Source organism: Bos grunniens, chromosome X (assembly GCF_055505025.1).
Source record: "Bos grunniens cultivar Pamir isolate PY7600 chromosome X, Bosgru_T2T1.0, whole genome shotgun sequence".
Classification (NCBI taxonomy): Eukaryota; Metazoa; Chordata; class Mammalia; order Artiodactyla; family Bovidae; genus Bos; species Bos grunniens.
This window is the reverse complement of record NC_141194.1, coordinates 142,360,298-142,380,487: the sequence shown is the minus strand read 5'-3', so window position 1 is coordinate 142,380,487 and position 20,190 is coordinate 142,360,298. Positions and strand designations below refer to the sequence as shown.

The 20,190-nt window shown below is 41.8% G+C and overlaps 1 protein-coding gene across 1 annotated transcript in view; it reads left to right on the top strand.

Moving 5' to 3' along the window:
• Positions 1-6,831: 6,831 nt before the first annotated feature.
• The window catches only part of LOC147341533 (uncharacterized), a 29,706-nt gene continuing 16,347 nt past the window's right edge, over positions 6,832-20,190 (top strand). Inside the window, exons 1-2 of the mRNA XM_086389772.1 lie at positions 6,832-7,188; positions 7,353-7,743. Coding sequence (XP_086245898.1) covers positions 7,083-7,188; positions 7,353-7,743 — 497 coding nt within the window. The 5' untranslated portion in view covers positions 6,832-7,082. The remainder of the gene's footprint in view (positions 7,189-7,352; positions 7,744-20,190) is intronic.

The following is a 20,190-nucleotide window of genomic DNA, read 5'->3' as shown; positions in this document are numbered from 1 at the left end:
GTAAAGTCTGATACTGTAAAGAACAATACTGCATAGGAACCTGGAATGTCAGGTCCATGAATCAAGGTAAATTGGAAGTGGTCAAACAGCAGATGGCAAGAGTGAACATCGACATTTTAGGAATCGGTGAACTAAAATGGACTTGAATGGGTGAATTTAATTCAGATGGTCATTATATCTACTACTGGGCAAGAATCCCTTCAAAGAAATGGAGTAACCCTCATAGTCAACAAAAGAATCTGAAATACAGTACTTGGGTGCAATCTCAAAAACAACAGAATGATCTCTGTTCATTTCTAAGGCAAACATTTCAATATCACAGTAATGCAAATCTATACTCCAACCAATAATGCTGAAGAAGCTGAAGTTGAACGGTTCTATGAAGACCTACAAGACCTTCTAGAACTAACACCAAAAACAGATGTCCTTTTCATCATAGGGAACTGGACTGGAAAAGTAGGAAGTCAAGAGACACCTGGAGTAACAGGCAAATTTGGCCTTGGGGTACAGAATGAAGCAGGGCAAAGGCTAACAGCGTTTTGCCAAGAGAACGCACTGGTCATAGCAAACACCCTCTTCCAACAACACAAGAGATGACTACACATGGACATCACCAGATGGTCAGTAATGGAAATCAGATTGATTATATTCTTTGCAGCCAAAGATGGAGAAGCTCTATATAGTCAGCAAAAAACAAGACCAGGAGTTGACTGTGGCTCAGATCATGAACTCCTTATTGCAAAACTCAAACTTAAATTGAAGAAAGTAGGGAAAAATACTAACCATTCAGTTCAGTTGCTCAATCGTGTCTGACTCTTTGCAACCCCATGAATCACAGCACGCCAGGCCTCCCTGTCCATCACCAACTCCTGGAGTTCACCCAAACTCATGTCCATCGAGTCAGTGATGCCATCCAGCCAGGTATTACCTAAATCAAATCCCTTATGATTATACAGTGGAAGTGACAAATAGATTCCAGGGATCAGATCTGACAGACAGAGTGCCTGAAGAACTATGGACAGAGGTTCATGACATTGTACAAGAGGCAATGATCAAGACCCTCCCCAAGAAAAAGAAATGTAAAAAGGAAAACGGTTGTCTGATGAGGCCTTACAAATAGCTGAGAAAAGAAGAGAAACTAAAGGCAAGGAAAAAAGGAAAGATATACCCATCTGTGTTCAGAATTCGAAAGAATAGCAAGGAGAGATAAGAAAGCCTTTCTAAGTGATCAGTGCAAAGAAATACAGGAAAACAATAGAATGGAAAAGACTAGAGATCTCTTCAAGAAAATTAGAGATACCAAGGGAATACATCATGTAAAAATGGGCACAATAAAGGACAGAACTGATATGGACCTAAAAGAAGCAGCAGATATTAAGAAGAGCTGGTGAGAATACGCAGAACTATATAAAAAATGTTAATGGCTCAGATAACCACGATGGTATGACCACTCACCTAGAGCCAGACATCCTGGAGTGCAAAGTCAAATGGGCCTTAGGAAACATCATTATGAACAAAGCTAGTGGAGGTGATGGAATTCCAGTTGAGCTATTTCAAATCCTAAAAGATGATGTTGTAAAAGTGCTGCACTCAATATGTCAGCAAATTTGGGTGACTCAGCAGTGGCCACAGGACTGGAGAAGGTAAGTTTTCATTCCAATCCCAAAGAAAGGCAACGCCAAAGAATGTTCAAACTACCACACAATTGTACTCATCTCCCATGATCTCAAAGTGATGCTCAAAATTCTCCAAGCGAGGCTTCAACAGTACATGAACAAAGAACTTCCAGATGTTCAAGCTGGATTTAGAAAAGGCAGCACAACCAGACATCCGTTGGATCATAGAAAAAGCAAAAGAGTTCCAGAAAAACATCTACTTCTGTTTTATTGACTATGCTAAAGCTTTTGATTGTATGGATCATAACAAACTGTGGAACATTCTTAAAGAGATGGGAATACCAGACCACCTTACCTGCCTCCTGAGAAGTCTGTACACAGGTCAAGAGGCAACAGTTAGAACCGGACATGGAACAGTGAACTTGTTCCAAATTGGGAAAGGAATACATCAAGGCTGTATATTGTCACCATGCTTACTAAACTCATATGCAGAGTACATCGTGTGAAATTCTGGGCTGGATGAAGCACAGATGAAATCAAGATTGCTGGAAGAAATATAAATAACCTCAACTATGCAGATGACACCATCATTATGGCAGAAAGAGAAGAGGAACTGAAGAGCCTTTTGATGAAAGTGAAAGAAGAGAGTGAAAAAGCTGTCTTAAAACTCAACATTCTTAAAACCAAGATCATGGCATTCAGTCCCATCACTTCATGTCAAATAAATAGGGAAACAATGGAAATAGGGAGAGACTATTTTCTTGGGCTCCCAAATCACTGCAGATGGTGACTGCAGCAATGAAATTAAAAGATGCTTGCTCCTTGGAAGAAAAGTTATGACCAACCTAGACAGCATATTAAAAAGCAGAGACATTACTTTGCCAACAAATGTCCATCCAATCAAAACTATGGTTTTTCCAGTAGTCATGTATGAATGTGAGAGTTGGACTATAAAGAAAGCTGAGTGCCAAAGAATTGATGCTTTTGAACTGTGGTGTTGGAGAAGACTCTTGAGATTCCCTTGGACTGCAAGATCAAACCAGTCAATCCTAAATGAAATCAACCCTGAATATTCATTGGAAGGACTGATACTGAAGCTGAAACTCCAATACTTTGGCCACCTGATGCGAAGAAGTGACTCACTGGAAAAGACCCTGATGCTGGGAAAGATTGAATGCAGGAGGAGAAGGGGACGACAGAGGATGAGATGGTTGGAGGGCGTCACCGACTCAATGGACATGATTTGGGTGGACTGCAGGAGTTGGTGATAGACAGGGAGTCCTGGTGAGCTGCGGTTCATGAGGTCACAAAGAGTTGGACACGACTGAGCCACTGAACTGAACTGAACAAAGGAGACAGTGTTGTCATAACTGGAGAGGTAAAATGAGGGAAGTCGGGAGTGTGAGTTTTCATGAGGCAAATGTAAATAAAAAATAATCAATGATCCCAAACTGAGGGAGTTATTTAGACTCTTCAGTAATGTTGGAGATTGTGTAAAATAAGGACAGAAAGTTTCAATTGAATTTAAGGACCTGAAAATCATTGATGATTTTAAGAACACTTTTAATAGCATGATGGAGGCAGAAGCCAATATGCATTGAGGAGTAATAGGGAAGTGATTAAATGGAGCCAACAAGGTTGAGCACAAGATACGTGGCTTAGCCAAGATAGAGAAAACTAGATGGGGCTGTGGGATTTTAGCATCCTTAATATTTAGAGTATATTTATGTTTGGAGTGAGATCTTAAATAATAGGTAGGGGAGGGAGGGAGAGAGAGGATGAACAGTGCAATATTTTTATAGTATCTGGTAATAATTCTAGCAAATACACAATGAATTTAACTATGATTGCCAACTGTTCAAAAAAATGCAAAACCAAAATTATAGGTGAAAATACTGGGTCCTGAAGCAAAACTATCAGAAATAGATTGCTCTCCTAGGGTAATTGCAAAGCAAATGTCTTTAATGAAGAGTCCCTCCTTTTTTTCATGAGACTACCTACAAAGAAAAGGTGGCAAGAATACACAGAACTATACAAAAACGATGTTGATGATCCAGATAACCATGATGGTGTGCAGTCACCTAGAACCAGACATCCTGGAATGTGAAGTCAAGTGGGCCTTAGGAAACATCACTACGAACAAAGCTAGTAGAGGTGATGGAATTCCAGTTGAGATATTTCAAATCCTAAAAGATGATGCTGTGAAAGTGCTGCACTCAATATGCCAGCAAATTTGGAAAACTCAGCAGTGGCCACAGGATAGGAAAGGGTCAGTTTTAATTCCAATCACAAAGAAAGGCAATGTCAAAGAATGCTCAAACTACCACACAGTTGCACTCATCTCACACACTAGTAGTGTAATGCTCAAAATTCTCCAAGCCAGGCTTCAACAGTATATGAACCATGAACTGCCAGATGTTCAAGATGGATGTAGAAAAGGCAGAGCAACCAGAGATCAAATTGCCAACATCCGTTGGATCATTGAAAAAGCAAGAGAGTTCCAGAAAAACATCTACTTCAGCTTTATTGACTATGCCAATAACTTTGACTGTGTGGATCACAACAAACTGTGGAATATTCTGAAAGTGATGGGAACACCAGACCACCTGACCTGCCTCTTGAGAAATCTGCGTGCAGGTCAGGAAACAACAGTTAGAACTGGACATGGGACAACAGACTGGTTCCAAATAGGAAAAGGAGTACGTCAAGGCTGTGTATTGTCACCCTGCTTATTTAACTTATATGCAGAGTACATCATGAGAAATGCTGGGCTGGAAGAAGCACAAGCTGGAATCAAGATTGCCAGGAGAAATATCAATAACCTCAGATATGCAGATGACACCACCCTTATGGCAGAAAGTGAAGAGGAACTAAAAAGCCTCTTGATGAAACTAAAATAGGAGAATGAAAAAGTTGGCTTAAAGCTCAACATTCAGAAAACAAAGATCATGGCATCTGGTCCTATCAATTCATGGGAAATAGATGGGGAAACAGTGTCAGACTTTATTTTTCTGGGCTCCAAAATCACGACAGATGGTGACTGCAGCCATGAAATTAAAAGACGCTTACTCCTTGGAAGAAAAGTTATGACCAACCTAGATAGCATATTCAAAAGCAGAGACATTACTTTGCCTATAAAGGTCCGTCTAGTCAAGGCTATGGTTTTTCCTGTGGTCATGTATGGATGTGAGAGTTGGACTGTGAAGAAAGCTGAGTGCCAAAGAATTGATGCTTTTGAACTGTGGTGTTGGAGAAGACTCTTGAGAGTCCCTTGGACTGCAAGGAGATCCAACCAGTCCATTCTAAAGGAGATCAGCCCTGGGTGTTCTATGGAAGGAATGATGCTAAAGCTGAAACTCCAGTACTTTGGCCACCTGATGCGAAGAGTTGACTCACTGGAAAAGACTCTGATATTGGGAGGGATTGGAGGCAGGAGGAGAAGGGGACAACAGAGGATGAGATGGCTGGATGCATCACTGACTCTATGGATGTGAGTCTGAGGGAACTCCAGGAGTTGGTGATGGACAGGGAGGTCTGGCGTGCTGCAATTCATGGGGTCACAGAGTCAGACATGACTGAGCAACTGAACTGAACTGAACTGTGAATAAATAAATAAACCACACAATTGACTAAAGTATTTAAGGTTTTAAAAGTGTGAAGTTAAGTAAAATTTAAAGAAAAACACTACCATGGCCTGATGCCAAAGTAAGGCAACGTTTGTCAAGGGTCACATGGGTTACTACAGTTGGGAAAACACACATTCACTGTGGAAATCTGAGCTGTGAAGGGACACACTTCCTGAGCTGTCATAGAATTCTCAGGCAGTCTAATGCAAATCATGATGAAAACTCTAATAGGTCTCTCATGAGATAACTAATATTAAGCCAAAATTGTGCATAGGCTATCAAGCCAAGCGAAGCAGAGGCCTGATGAACTCAATCAGGGCCAACATGAGGAGGAAACGTCTTGGTTAAAATCAGGAAGAGGTATCAGACTGCCATCTCTTACCATCTTTTTGAAAAAGAATTGGTCACCAAACCCTTTTTTAGTTAATTTCTTACCCACTCTCCAGAAACTTGAAGCAGAAGGCATTATGCCTTAGGCACTGTAGGTGAGATGACCCGGTCCCATGATACATTTGCTGCTAAGTCATTTCAGTCGTGTCCGACTCTGTCCGACCCCATAGACGGCACCCAATCAGGCTCCACCGTCCCTGGGATTCTCCAGGCAACAAGTCTTGGGGCATCCATAAAACACTTCTTCAAGGAAAAATCATAGAGCCTGCAATCTGGCCTGGCTCTCTCTTATTTGACAATAAATAAAATGTATTTATTCTTCAGCAAGGGCTCAGGAAGGTTTCTAGAAAACATGATGAGGGGAGATAAGGGGGTGGGGGGCAGCTACAAGAAACCAGGTAATTCAGCCATGTCCACAGGGGTTCACCACAGGAGACATGTATACCTCTATAGAGCATTTACAGCCAGAAGGAATAGGAACTGTTTATAAAGATGTAGCTCAATACATAGTTGCAACAAAGGCAAAAACAAAAGGAAGGGGCTCTCTCTGTACCCCATAAGCATTCTTGAGTGTTCTAAACACTGTGCAAGTTTCTACACTTGCAATTTGATGTGGATTCGTTACTAAAATAGGCTAACGGCCTTTCTTAAGGGGGTGGGCTGGGTTTTGTTTTGTATGGCAGACTCGGACTTCAGCCTCACTGCAAAAACTCAGAGCAAGCAAAGGCCTAGCTGGTCCAATTATACACGGGGTTTATTTTCCTGTAAACAAACAGATGGCCCTCCATATCTGTGGGTTTCACATCCGCAGATGCGGAGGGCCCGCTTTGGGACTTGAGCATTCGCAGATTTTTGTATCCCCTGAGGGTCCTGGAACCAATCCCCGGCGACACCAAGGGGTGAACGTATTAGTTTGATTGCTTCTCCTTACTTAGTACTGGCTGCTAGATATGGCGGGCTGAGCCAGGAGATAGTCCCCAAACGTTTCTCCAAGGTCTACGGAGCTAGGGTGAGGGCCTGCTTTTCCCGTCCACAAATCAGGCACAGGCCCTTGGTCTGGGAAGACGCCAGACCAAGTGCGCAGTACTTGGTCAGCTAAGTTGCAACTAAGTTTGCCTGAGTTCTGCTCTCACTCACGCTCCCTACCAGCGCCCCCCGTGGTGCGCACCTGGAGTCTCCCCCGCCCCCGCACCTCCTGCCCACCCCGCCCCGGCCCCCAGGACAGCCAAGCTCCTGCCGCATGCACACCTCAGCTGACCCAACCCCCAGCAGCCAATGATAAACACCCAGGGAGCGTGTATCCGGACTCTAGTCCTGACCCGACGCCAGAGTAGGCCTAACGGTGCCATATTGCGGGCCGCCGCTTCTAGCCCTGAGTCCAGAGCCGGGGTCTCGGGAGATCCAGGACAGCCTCCGCTGAAGGCACAGCCTCCTGGACAGCGGTCGCAACATGAAGCCTCAGCCGCAGCGTGGCCACAATGCCGATGCCAACACCGACGCGGCCGTCGCGGGCTTCCTCAGGCTGGGGGTCAAGGAGAATCGGGAAGAAGCTCACGGTCAGTGGCAGGCTGGGCGCTCGGTTCACAGGGTTCCTGGAAACGAATTTCCCTAGGGAGGGGCGAGCGGGAGGATTCCTCCTCAGACGCGGCGGGTTCCTGCCTCTTCCTCAGCGGGCTCGCTCGACGGCCTGATCTTTGGCTTTGGGTTTCTTGTCTTGCAGAGGCCGAGCCCGCGAAGGTCTCGCTTCCTGGAGAGAGGGGAGAGGAGCCGAAGGCTCAGTCCGAACCTGAGCAGGGAGCAGCCCCGGAGGGGAAAGAGGCGGGATATGAAGAAGGAGAAGAAAAGGAAGGCGGCGATGTGGGCGCGGGAGATGCGGGCCCCCCGGATGGGGAAAGCCGCGAGGCCAAGGCTGAGGAAGAGGCTGAGGCGGGCGCGGGCGGCGGCGAAGACGGAGAGAAGGGCGGGGAGGAGCAGCGCCCGGGAGCCGCCGTCGAGGTTCGGAAGGCGGCAGACAGGCGCCACCGAGTCTCCCGGCACACCTTCACGCTGGAGCAGCTGCGGGAGCTGGAGGGAGTTTTCCACCGCACTCCGTATCTCGATGTGGCCATGCAGTAAGCGGGCAGCTCTGGGGGCGTCGGCTGAGGCGAGCGGGTCCCTGTCCTCAGCTCCGGAGTTGAAAACCCCGGGGCCTGGGGCGGGGGCGGGGGCTCCTCTGCCCGGTGGGGATCGAGGCAGTATTACGGCGGGGAGTTTGAATAAGTCGCGTGGGGAAACTGTCGGCCCACAGTTAACAAATGAGTCGCCTGAGGCATGGTGGAGTACGTGCGCGGTTGGATTCTATTTTGATTTGAAATATTGGTCATCAGTTATTCATGGATTATATTTGCATTAACGTAAAGACTACATTGAACGTGAAAGTGAAAGTGAAAGTCGCTCAGTCGTGTCAGACTCTTTGGGACCCCATGGACTGTATAGTCCATGGAATTCTCCAGGCCAGAATTGTGGAGTGGGTAGCAGTTCCAATCTCCAGGGAATCTTCCCAACCCAGGGATCGAACCCAGGTCTCCCGCATTGCAAGAGGATGCTTCACCAGCTGAGCCACCAGGGAAGCCCAAATACTACATTGAAAGAAAAGTGAAAGTGAAGTCGCTCAGTCGTGTCTGACTCTCTGCGATCCCATGGACTGTAGTCTAGGCTTCTCTGTCCATGGGATTTTCCAGGCAAGAGTACTGGAGTGGGTTGCCATTTCCTTCTCCAGGGGATCTTCCTGACCCAGGGATCGACCCCAGGTCTCCTGCATTGCAGGCAGACGCTTTACCCTCTGAGCCACCAGGGAATACTGCATTAAAAGATCCTTTATCTTAATTACTGAATTTTTAGTTATCCTTAAAGTTTGTGCCTGAGGTAGAATTGTACCTAAAGCAAGCTACAGGGTGGAGAATGAATGGATTGCTGAGTGTCTGTGAATGCAGATAAAATTTTAAAAGCTATCATTTACATTGCACTTACTGTGTTATGCACTTGCCCTAAAGGGTTTTCTACAGATTGTCATCGAATCTTCACAACCCTATGTGAATGTGGTAGCTACTGTTTTTTATCCCCGCTTCACCTGTTAAAAAACTGAAGCCCAGAGATGTGAAGAGACTTGCCCAAGATCCACACAGCAGGGATGTGGCTGTTCAATAGGCAAGGCCAGAGGTGATGGTGTGTTGGTCCAGGTAGTGGTAATAGAAGTGAAGAGATTAAAGAGGTATTTAGAAGGTAAAATTGATAGCAATTCATGGTAGTTTGGACATAGGAGTAAAAGGAAATGATTAAGAAAAAGATCTGAATTTCTGATTTGCCCAACTGAATGGCAGGTGGTATACTCACTGAGCTAGGGCATATTGAAAGAGTGACAGAAATTTGCAAGAGACAGAGAAGGACTGATTGGAGAGGCTGTAGGCAAACCATATCATGGAAACCTCCATGGTGGTAGATGATTTATTGAGAAGGGATGGTGAATAGCATCAACTTTGGCTCAGTATTTTCTGTTCAGTTTGATTACTCCAAGTTTGGTTGGCTTTTGCTGTGTGATAATTCTAAGAATCAGCCCAATTTCTCCCTTTCTCAAGTGTCAAACTCAAGATGCCCCTTGATTTGGGTGTCTAGAACTACCTATATCTCATTTATACCTTTTGACTGCCTTCACCCAGGTCCCCCACCTGACTCCCTCTGGTAACCACCAATCTAATCTCTCTTTTTTTAGTTTGTTTCCTTTTGAAGTATAATTGACCTACAACAATATGTTAGTTCCTGTTCTACAACATCAGATCAGATCAGATCAGTCGCTCAGTCGTGTCCGACTCTTTGCGACCCCATGAATCGCAGCACGCCAGGCCTCCCTGTCCATCACCAACTCCCAGAGTTGACTCAGACTCACATCCAACAAGTCAGTGATGCCATCCAGCCATCTCATCCTCTGTCGTCCCCTTCTCCTCCTGCCCCCAATCCCTCCCGGCGTCAGAGTCTTTTCCAATGAGTCAACCCTTCACATGAGGTGGCCAAAGTACTGGAGTTTGAGCTTTAGCATCATTCCTTCCAAAGAAATCCCAGGGCTGATCTCCTTCTGAATGGACTGGTTGGATCTCCTTGCAGTCCAAGGGAGTCTCAAGAGTCTTCTCCAACACCACAGTTCAAAAGCATCAATTCTTCGGTGCTCAGCCTTCTTCACAGTCCAACTCTCACATCCATACATGACCACAGGAAAAACCATAGCCTTGACTAGACGGACCTTTATTGGCAAAGTAATGTCTCTGCTTTTGAATATGCTATCTAGGTTGGTCATAACTTTCCTTCCAAGGAGTAAGTGTCTTTTAATTTCATGGCTGCAGTCACCATCTGTCGTGATTTTGGAGCCCAGAAAAATAAAGTCTGACACTGTATCCACTGTTTCCCCATCTATTTCCCATGAAGTGGTGGGACCGGATGTCATGATCTTCGTTTTCTGAATGTTGAGCTTTAAGCCAACTTTTTCACTCTCCACTTTCACTTTCATCAAGAGGCTTTTGAGTTCCTCTTCACTTTCTGCCATAAGGGTGGTGTCATCTGCATATCTGAGGTTATTGATATTTCTCTCGGCAATCTTGATTCCAGCTTGTGTTTCTTCCAGTCCAGCGTTTCTCATGATGTACTCTGCATATAAGTTAAATAAACAGGGTGACAATATACAGCCTCGACGTACTCCTTTTCCTATTTGGAACCAGTCTGTTGTTCCATGTCCAGTTCTAACTGTTGCTTCCTGACCTGCATACAAATTTCTCAAGAGGCAGATCAGGTGTTCTGGTATTCCCATCTCTTTCAGAATTTTCCACGGTTTATTGTGATCCACACAGTCAATGGCTTTGGCATAGTCAATAAAGCAGAAATAGATGTTTTTTTTGAACTCTCTTGCTTTTTACACGATCCAGCGGATGTTGGCAATTTGATCTCTGGTTCCTCTGCCTTTTCTAAAACCAGCTTGAACATCAAGAAGTTCACGGTTCATATATTGCTGAAGCCTGGCTTGGAGAATTTTGAGCATTACTTTACTAGCGTGTGAGTTGAGTGCAATTGGCTATTCCAAATCCTGAAAGATGATGCTGTGAAAGTGCTGCACTCAATATGACAGCAAATTTGGAAAACTCAGCAGTGGCCACAGGACTGGAAAAGGTCAGTTTTCATTCCAATCCCAAAGAAAGGGAATGCCAAAGAATGCTCAAACTACTGCACAATTGCACTCATCTCACACGCTAGTAAAGTAATGCTCAAAATTCTCCAAGCCAGGCTTCAGCAATACATGAACCGTGAACTTCCTGATGTTGTACAACATAGTGATTCATTATCTCTATACATGTAAAAATGGTCACCATGAGTCTGTCACCATAAAATATATTCTATAATTATTGACTATATTCCCCACACTGTACATTTCATACCAGTTATTCATTTATTTTTCAACTGGAAGTTTTTACCTCTTAATCTCCTTCACCTATTTCTCTCCTCCCCCCACCCCTCCTTTCAGACAACCACCTGTTTTTTTTTTCTCTGTATGTATAATTTTGTCTCGTTTAGTTACATTTGTTCATTTGTTTCATTTATTAGATTCCACATGTAAGTGAAATCATACAGTGTTTGTCTTTCTGTGTCTGACTTATTTCACTAAACATAATACTCTCTAGGTCCATCCACATTGTTACAAATAGCATAATTTCATTCATTTGTATGACTGAGAAGTATTCCATTGTATATATATACCACATCTTATTTATCCATGTATCTGTTACTGGGCACTTAGGTTGCTTTCATATTTTGGCTGTTGTAAATAATGCTGCTGTGAACATTGAGGTGCAAATATCATTTTGAATTACTGTTTTCGTTTTCTTTGATATTTACCCAAGAGTGGAATTGCTGGATCGTAGGATAGTTCTATTTTTAGTTTTTTGGAGAAACCTCCATACTGTTTTCCATAATGGCTGCACCAGTTTACATTCCCACAGTGTAGGATTCCCTTTTCTCCACATCCTTGCCAACATTTGTTATCCTTTTGATGATAGCCATTTGACAGGTATGAGGTGATCTCATTATGGTCTTGATTTGCGTTTCTCTGATGATTAACAGTGTTGAGCATATTTTTTCATATGTCTGTTGGCCATCTGTGTATCTTCTTTGGAAAAATATCTATTCAGGTCTTCTGCCCATTTTTGCATTAGGTTCTTCATTTTTTGATATGAGTTGTATGAAGTGGAGTGAAAGTCACTCAGTCGTGTCCAACTCTGTGACCCCATGGGCTATACAGTCCATGGAATTCTCCAGGCCAGAATACTAGAGTGGGTAGCCTTTGCCTTCTACAGGGGATCTTCCCAATCCAGGGCTGGAACCCAGGTCTTCTGCATTGCAGGTGAATTCTTTACCAGCTGAGCCACACAAGGGAAGCCCAAGAATACTGAAGTGGGTAGCCTATCCCTTCTCCAGCCGATCTTCCCAACCCAGGAGTAGAACCAGGGTCGCCTGCATTGCAGGCGGATTCTTTACCAACTGAGCTATGAAAGAAGCCCGACTTGTTTTTATAAATATTGGATATTAAGTCCTTGTCAGTAATATCCTTTGCAAAAATTTTCTCTGATCCAGTAGGTTGTTCTTTTGTTTTGTATATGGTTTCCTTTGCTGTGCAAAAGCTTTTAAGTTCAATTAGGTCTCATTTGCTTGTTTTTGCTTTTATTTTTTTGTCTTAGGAGACAGATCCCAAAAAGTATTGCTGTGATTCATGTCAAAGAGTGTTCTGCCTGTTTTCCTCTAGGAGTTTTATAGTATCTAGTCTTACATTGCCTTATGGAGAAGGCGATGGCACCCCACTCCAGTACTCTTGCCTGGAAGATCCCATGGACAAAGGAGCCTAGTAGGCTGCAGTCCATGGGGTCACTAAGAGTTGGACATGACTGAGCGACTTCACTTTCACTTTTCACTTTCATGCACTGGAGAAGGAAATGGCAACCCACTCCAGTGTTCTTACCTGGAGAATCCCAGGGACGGGGGTGCCTGGTGGGCTGCCGTCTATGAGGTTGCCCAGAGTTGGACACAACTGAAGTGACTTAGCAGTCTTACATTTAGGTCATTAATCCATTTTGGGCTTATTTTTTAATGTTCTGTGAGAAAATGTTCTAATTTCTTTGACATGCAGCTGTCCAGTATTCCTAGTACCACTTATTAAAGAGACTGTTTTCTCTGTTGTATATTCTTACTTGCTTTGTCATAGATGGACGATAAGTACTTGGGTTTATTTCTGGACTTTCTCGTCTGTTCTAGTGATCCATGTGTCTGTTCTTAATGCCAGTACCATATTGAGTTTTTTTGTGTTTTTTTTTTTGCTACACCCCATGGCTGGAAAAGGAGTACGTCAAGGCTGTATATTGTCACCCTGCTTATTTAACCTATATGCATAGTACATCATGAGAAACGCTGGGCTGGAAGGACTGAACTGAACTGATGGCATTCAGAATCTTCTCTGACCAGGGATCGAACCCAAGCCCCCTGTAGTGAAAGGGCGGTATCAGGTGTCTTAACCACTGGACTGCCAGGGAAGTGCATTGATGACTATAGCTTTGTGGTATAGTCTGAAGCCAGGGAGTGTGAAACCTCTAGCTTTCTTTTTTATTTTTTTTTCCTCAAGATTACTTTGGTCTTTTGTGGTTTCACGTAAATTTCAGGATTATTTATTCTTTGGGTGAATTTATTGTTGGGTAAACAATGTCATATATTTCACTTTTTTGTAGGTTCTTTTAGTTTTTTTTTTTAATTAATTTTTATTGGAGTATAATTGCTTTACAGTGTTGTATTGGTTTCTCCAGTACAGCAAAACGAATGAGCTATATACACATAGCCCCTCTTTTTTTTTTATTTCTTTACCTGTCATGTATTTTGATAGAGCTTGCATTAAATCTGTAGATTGCTTTGGGTTGTATGGATATTTTAGCAATATTAATTCTTCCAATCCAAGAACATAGATTATCTTTCCATTTCTTTGTATAATTTTTAAATTCCTTCAGCAGTGTTTTATAGTTTTCAGAGTATAGGTCTTTCACTTGATGAAAGCTTATTTCACTTCCTTTGGTGAAACCAAACCTCCTTGGTTAAGATTATTCTTAGGTATTCTTTTTAATGCTATTTCAAATTTTATTCTTTTTAATGCTATTTTAAATGGGATTGTTTTCTTGCTTTCTCTGATAGCTTATTATTAAGTGTATAGAAAAGAAACACATTTCTATATATTAATCTTGAATCCTGAAACTGTACTGAATTCATTTATTAGTTCTAATAGATTTTTGGTGGAGACTTTAAAGTTATCTTTTTTAAAAAATTGAGGAGTAGTTGATACACAATATTATATGTTTTAGGTGTACAACATAGTGATTCGCAATTTTTAAAGGTTGTACTCCACTATAGTTCTTATGAAATATTGGCTGTATTCCCTGTGCTGTACAATGTATCCTTGTAGCTTATTTATTTTATACATAGTAGTTTGTACTTGTTAATCCACTACCCCTATCTTGTCCCTCTCTCTTGTCTCTCCTCACGGATAACCACTAGGTTATTGTCTATATCTGTGAGGCTTCTTTTTTGGTTATATTCAATAGTTTGTTTTCAGTTTTAGATTCCACATATAAGTGGCATCATACACTATCTGCCTTTCTCTGTCCTACTTATTTATTTCACTGAGCATAATACCCTCCAAGTCCATCCATGTTGTTGCAGATGGCAAAATTTCATTCTTTTTAATGTTGAGTAGTATTCTGTTGTATGTATATACCATATCTTCTTTATCCATGCCTATGTTGATGGACACTTAACGTTCCTTCCATATCTTGGCTGTTGTGAATAATGCTGGTATGAACATTGGGGTGCATGTATCTTTTGGGATTAGTTTTTCTTTTTTTTAATATATACCTGGGATTGAAATTTCGGGGTCTTATGGTAGTTCAGTTTTTAAGTTTTTGAGAAACCTCCATACTCTTTTCTGCAGTGGCTGCACCAACTTACATTCCCAGCAACAGTGTGCAAGTGTTCTCTTTTCTCCACAAGCTTACCAACATTTGTTATTTGTAGTCTTTTTGATGATAGCCATTCTGACATGTGTGAGGTGATATCTCATTGTAGTTTTGGTTTGCATTTCTCTTGTGATTAGTGATGTCTGTTTTATTGAGGTGTAGTTGATTTCAAATATTCTATTAGTTTCAGATGTGCAACATACTGACTGAAAATTTTTATAGATTATTCTTCATTTAAAGTTATTATAAGATATTGGCTGTATTCCTGCTGCTGTAAAATAAATACATCCTTTTTAATTTTCCCATTCAGTTTCATTACTAGTAATTGATCTGTTCAAATTTTCTATTTCTTCTTGCTTCAGTCTTGGTAGACTGTACATTTCTAGGAATTTGTTAATTTCTTCTAGGTTATCCATTTTATTGATGTCTAATTAATTGTTCATAGTAGTCTCTTATGATCCTTTGTATTTCTGTGGTGTTGATTGTAACTTCTTTTTCATTTCTGATTTTATAGATTTGGACCCTCTTTTTCTTGATGAGTCTGGCTAAAGATTTATATATTTTATTTACTTTTTCAAAGAATCAACTCTTATTTGCATTGCTATTTTATATATTTTAAAATATATTTCATTTATTTCTTCTCTGATTTTTGTGATTTCTCCCTTGTACTAACTTTGGGTTTTGTTAGTTCTCCTTTTTCTAGTTCCTTTAGGTGTGCAGATAGGTTGCTTATGTGAGATTTTTCTTATTTCCTGAGGAAAGCTTGAATTACTACAAACCTCCCTCTGAAAACTGCTTTTAGTACATCCCATAGATTTTGGATTATTGTGTTTTCATTTTTGTTTCTTGCCGGGTTTGTTTGTTTGTTTGTTTGTTTTTCATCTTTGATTTCTTCAATGACTCATTCACTGTTTGGTAGCATTTTGTCTAGCCTCCATGTACTTGTGTTTTTTTGAAGCTTTTTTCCTTGCAGTTGATTTCTAGTCTCACAGCATTGTAGTTGGAAAAGATGCTTGATACCATTTCAGTTTTCTTAAATTTATTGACACTTGTTTTGTAGAGAATGTTCCACGTGCACAAGAGAATGTGTTCAGTTCACTTCAGTTGCTCAGTCGTGTTTGATACTTTGCAATCCCATGGACTGCAGTAAGCCAGGCCTCCCTGTCCATTGCCAACTCCCGGAGTTTACTCAAACTAATGTCCATTGAGTTGGTGATGCCATCCAACCATTTCATCCTCTTTCATTCCCGTCACCTCCTGCCTTCAATCTTTCTGAGCATCAGGGTCTTTTCCAATGAGTCAGTTCTTCCCATCAGGTGGCCAAAGTATTGGAGTTTCAGCTTCAGCATCAGTCCTTCCAATGAATATTCAGGACTGATTTCCTTTAGGATGGACTGCTTGGATCTCCTTGTAGTCCAAGGGACTCTCAAGAGTCTTCTCCAACACCACAGTTCAAAAGCATTGATTCTTCTGCACTCAGCTTTTATAATCCAACTCTCAGGTCCTTACATGACTACTGGAAAAACCAGAGTTTTGACTAGACAACCCTTTGTTGGCAAAGTAATGTCTCTGCTTTTGAATATGCTGTTTAGATTGGTCATAACTTTTCTTCCAAGGAACAAGCGTCTTTTAATTTCATGGCTGCAATCGCCATCTGCAGTGATTTTGGAGCCCCCCAAGATAAAGTCTGCCACCGTTTCCACTGTTTCCCCATCTATTTGCCATGAAGTGATGGGACCAGATGCCATGATCTTAGTTTTCTGAATGTTGAGCTTTAAGCCAACTTTTTCACTCTCCTGTTTCACTTTCATCAAGAGGCTCTTTATTTCTTCTTCACTTTCTGCCATAAGGGTGGTGTCATCTGCATATCTGAGATTATTGATATTTCTCCTGGCAATCTTGATTCCAGCTTGTGCTTCATCCAGCCTGATGTTTCTCATGATGTACTCTGCGTATAAGTTAAATAAGCAGGGTGACAATATATAGCATTGACAAACTCCTTTCCCGATTTGAAACCAGTCTGTTGTTCCGTGTCCAGTTCTGACTGTTGCTTCCTGATCTGCATACAGATTTCCCAGGAAGCAGGTCAGGTGGTCTGGTATTCCCATCTCTTTAACAATCTTCCACAGTTATTGTGATCCACACAGTCAAAGGCTTTGGCATAGTCATTAAAGCAGAAATAGATGTTTATCTGGAACTCCCTTGCTTTTTTGATGATCCAATGGATATTGGCTATTTGATCTCTGGTTGAAAGTTCATGGTTCACGCACTGTTGAAGGCTGGCTTGGAGAATTTTGAGCATTACTTTGCTAGCGTGTGAGATGAGAGCAATTGTGCGGTAGTTTGAGCGTTCTTTGGCATTGCTTTTCTTTGGGATTGGAATGAAAACTGACCTTTTCCAGTCCTGTGGCCACTGCTGAGTTTTCCAAATTTGCTGGCATATAAGTGCAGCACTTTCACAGCATCATATTTCAGGATTTGAAATAGCTCAACTGGAATTCCATCACCTCCACTAGCTTTGTTTGTAGTGATGCTTCCTAAGTCCCACTTGACTTCACATTCCAGGATGCCTGGCTCGAGGTGAGTGATCACACCATCATCTTCATCTGGGTCATGAAGAACGTTTTTGTTTAGTTCTTCCATGTATTCTTGCCACCTCTTCTTAATATTTTCTGCTTCTATTAGGTCATTACCATCTCTGTCTTTTATTGTGCCCATCTTTCCATGAAACGTTCCCTCGGTATCTCTAATTTTCTTTTTAAAATTTTGTTATTTTTATTTGTAATGTTATTGATGTATAGTTGTATAATATTATACTGGTTTTAGGTGTACAACTCATGATGCATCATTTGTATACATTGTGCAGGGATTACAACAATAAGTTTAGTTATCCTGTGCCACCATACAAGGTAATACAATAATATTAACTACAATACCTGTGCTGTATATTACATCCCCATGACATGTTTTTTTAAATTAATTTATTTATTTTACTTTACAATATTGTATTGGTTTTTGCCATACATTGAATTGAATCTTCTGTGAGTGTACATGTGTTCCCCATCCTGAACCTCCCTCACACCTCCCTCCCCATCCCATCCCTCTGGGTCATCCCAGTGCAACAGCCCCGAGCACCCTGTATCATGCATCAAACCTGGCCTGAAGATTTGTTTCACATACGATATTTTACATGTTTCAATGCCATTCTCATATCTCGTATCATACCACCCTCGGCCTCTCCCACAGAGTCCAAAAGACTGTTCAATACATCTGTGTCTCTTGCTGTCTTGCATACAGGGTTATCGTTACCTTCTTTCTAAATTCCATATATATGTGTTAGTATACTGCACCTGACCTGCCTCTTGAGAAACTTATATGCAGGTCAGGAAGCAACAGTTAGAACTGAACATGCAACAACAGACTGGTTCCAAATAGGAAAAGGAGTACGTCAAGGCTGTATATTGTCACTGTGTTTATTTAACTTATATGCAGAGTACATCATGAGAAATGCTGGGCTGGAAGAAGCACAAGCTGGAATCAAGATTGCCAGGAGAAATATCAATAACCTCAGATATGCAGATGATACCACCCTTATGGCAGAAAGTGAAGAGGAACTAAAGAGCCTCTTGATGAAAGTGAAAGAGGAGAGTGAAAAAATTGGCTTAAAGCTCAACATTCAGAAAACAAAGATCATGGCATCTGGTCCCACCACTTCATGGGAAATAGATGGGGAAACAGTGGATACAATGTCAGACTTTATTTTTTTGGGCTCCAAAATCACTACACATGGTGATTGCAGCCATGAAATTAAAAGACGCTTACTCCTTGGAAGGAAAGTTATGACCAACCTAGACAGCATATTCAAAAGCAGAGACATTACTTTGCCAATAAAGGTCTGTCTAGTCAAGGCTATGGTTTTTCCTGTGGTCATGTATGGATGTGAGAGTTGGACTGTGAAGAAAGCTGAGCGCCAAAGAATTGATGCTTTTGAACTGTGGTGTTGGAGAAGACTCTTGAGACTCCCTTGGACTGCAAGGAGATCCAACCAGTCCATTCTAAAGGAGATCAGTCCTGGGTGTTCTTTGGAAGGAATGATGCTAAAGCTGAAACTCCAGTAGTTTAGCCACCTCCTGCGAAGAGTTGACTCATTGGAAAAGACTCTGATGCTGGGAGGGATTGGGGGAGGAGGAGAAGGGGACGACAGAGGATGAGATGGCTGGATGACATCACCAACTTGATGGACATGAGTTTGAGTGAACTCCGGGAGTTCGTGATGGACAGGGAGGCCTGGCGTGCTGCAATTCATGGGGTCGCAGAGTCGGACACGACTGAGTTGCTGAACTGAACTGAACTGATACTGTATTTGTGTTTTTCTTTCTGGCTTACTTCACTCTGTATAATAGGCTCCAGTCATCCACCTCATAGAACTGATTCAAATGTATTCTTTTTAATGACGGAATAATATTCCATTTTGTATATGTACCACAGCTTTCTTATCCATTCATCTGCTGATGGACATCTAGGTTGCTTCCATGTCCTGGCTATTATAAATAATGCTGTGATGAACATTGGGGTTCACGTGTCTCTTTGATTCTGGTTTCCTCAGTGTGTATGCCCAGCAGTGGGTTTGCTGGGTCATGTGGCAGTTCTATTTTCAGTTTTTTAAGGAATCTCCACACTGTTATCCCTAGTGGCTGTAGTAGTTTGCATTCTCACCAACAGTGAAAGAGGGTTCCCTTTTCTCCACACCCTCTCCAGCATTTATTATTTGTAGACTTTTGGATCGCAGCCATTCTGACTGGTGTGAAATGGTACCTCATTGTGGTTTTGATTTGCATTTCTCTGATAATGAGTGATGTTGAGCATCTTTTCATGTGTTTGTTAGCCATCTGTATGTCTTCTTTGGAGAAATGTCTGTTTAGTTATTTGGCCCACTTTTGATTGGGTCTTTTATTTTTCTGGAAATGTGCTGCAGGAGTTGTTTGTATATTTTTGAGATTAGTTCTTTGTCCGTTGCTTTGTTTGCTATTATTTTCTCCCATTCTGAAGGCTGTCTTTTCACCTTGCTTCGAGTTTCCTTTGTTGTGCAGAAGGTTTTAATTTTAATTAGGTCCCATTTGTTTATTTTTGCTTTTATTTCCCATATTCTGAAAAGTGGGTCATAGAGGATCCTGCTGTGATTTATGTCAGAGAGTGTTTTGCCTATGTTTTCCTCTAGGAGTTTTATAGTTTCTGGTCTTACATTTAGATCTTTAATCCATTTTGAGTTTATTTTTGTGTATGGTGTTAGAAAGTGTTCTAGTTTCATTCTTTTACATGTGGTTGACCAGTTTTCCCAGCACCACTTATTAAAGAGATTATCTTTTCTCCATTGTATATTCTTTCTTCCTTTGTCAAGATAAGATGTTCATAGGTGTGTGGATTTATCTCTGGGCTTTCTATTTTTTTCCATGAATCTATATTTCTGTCTTTGTACCAGTACCATACTGTCTTGAT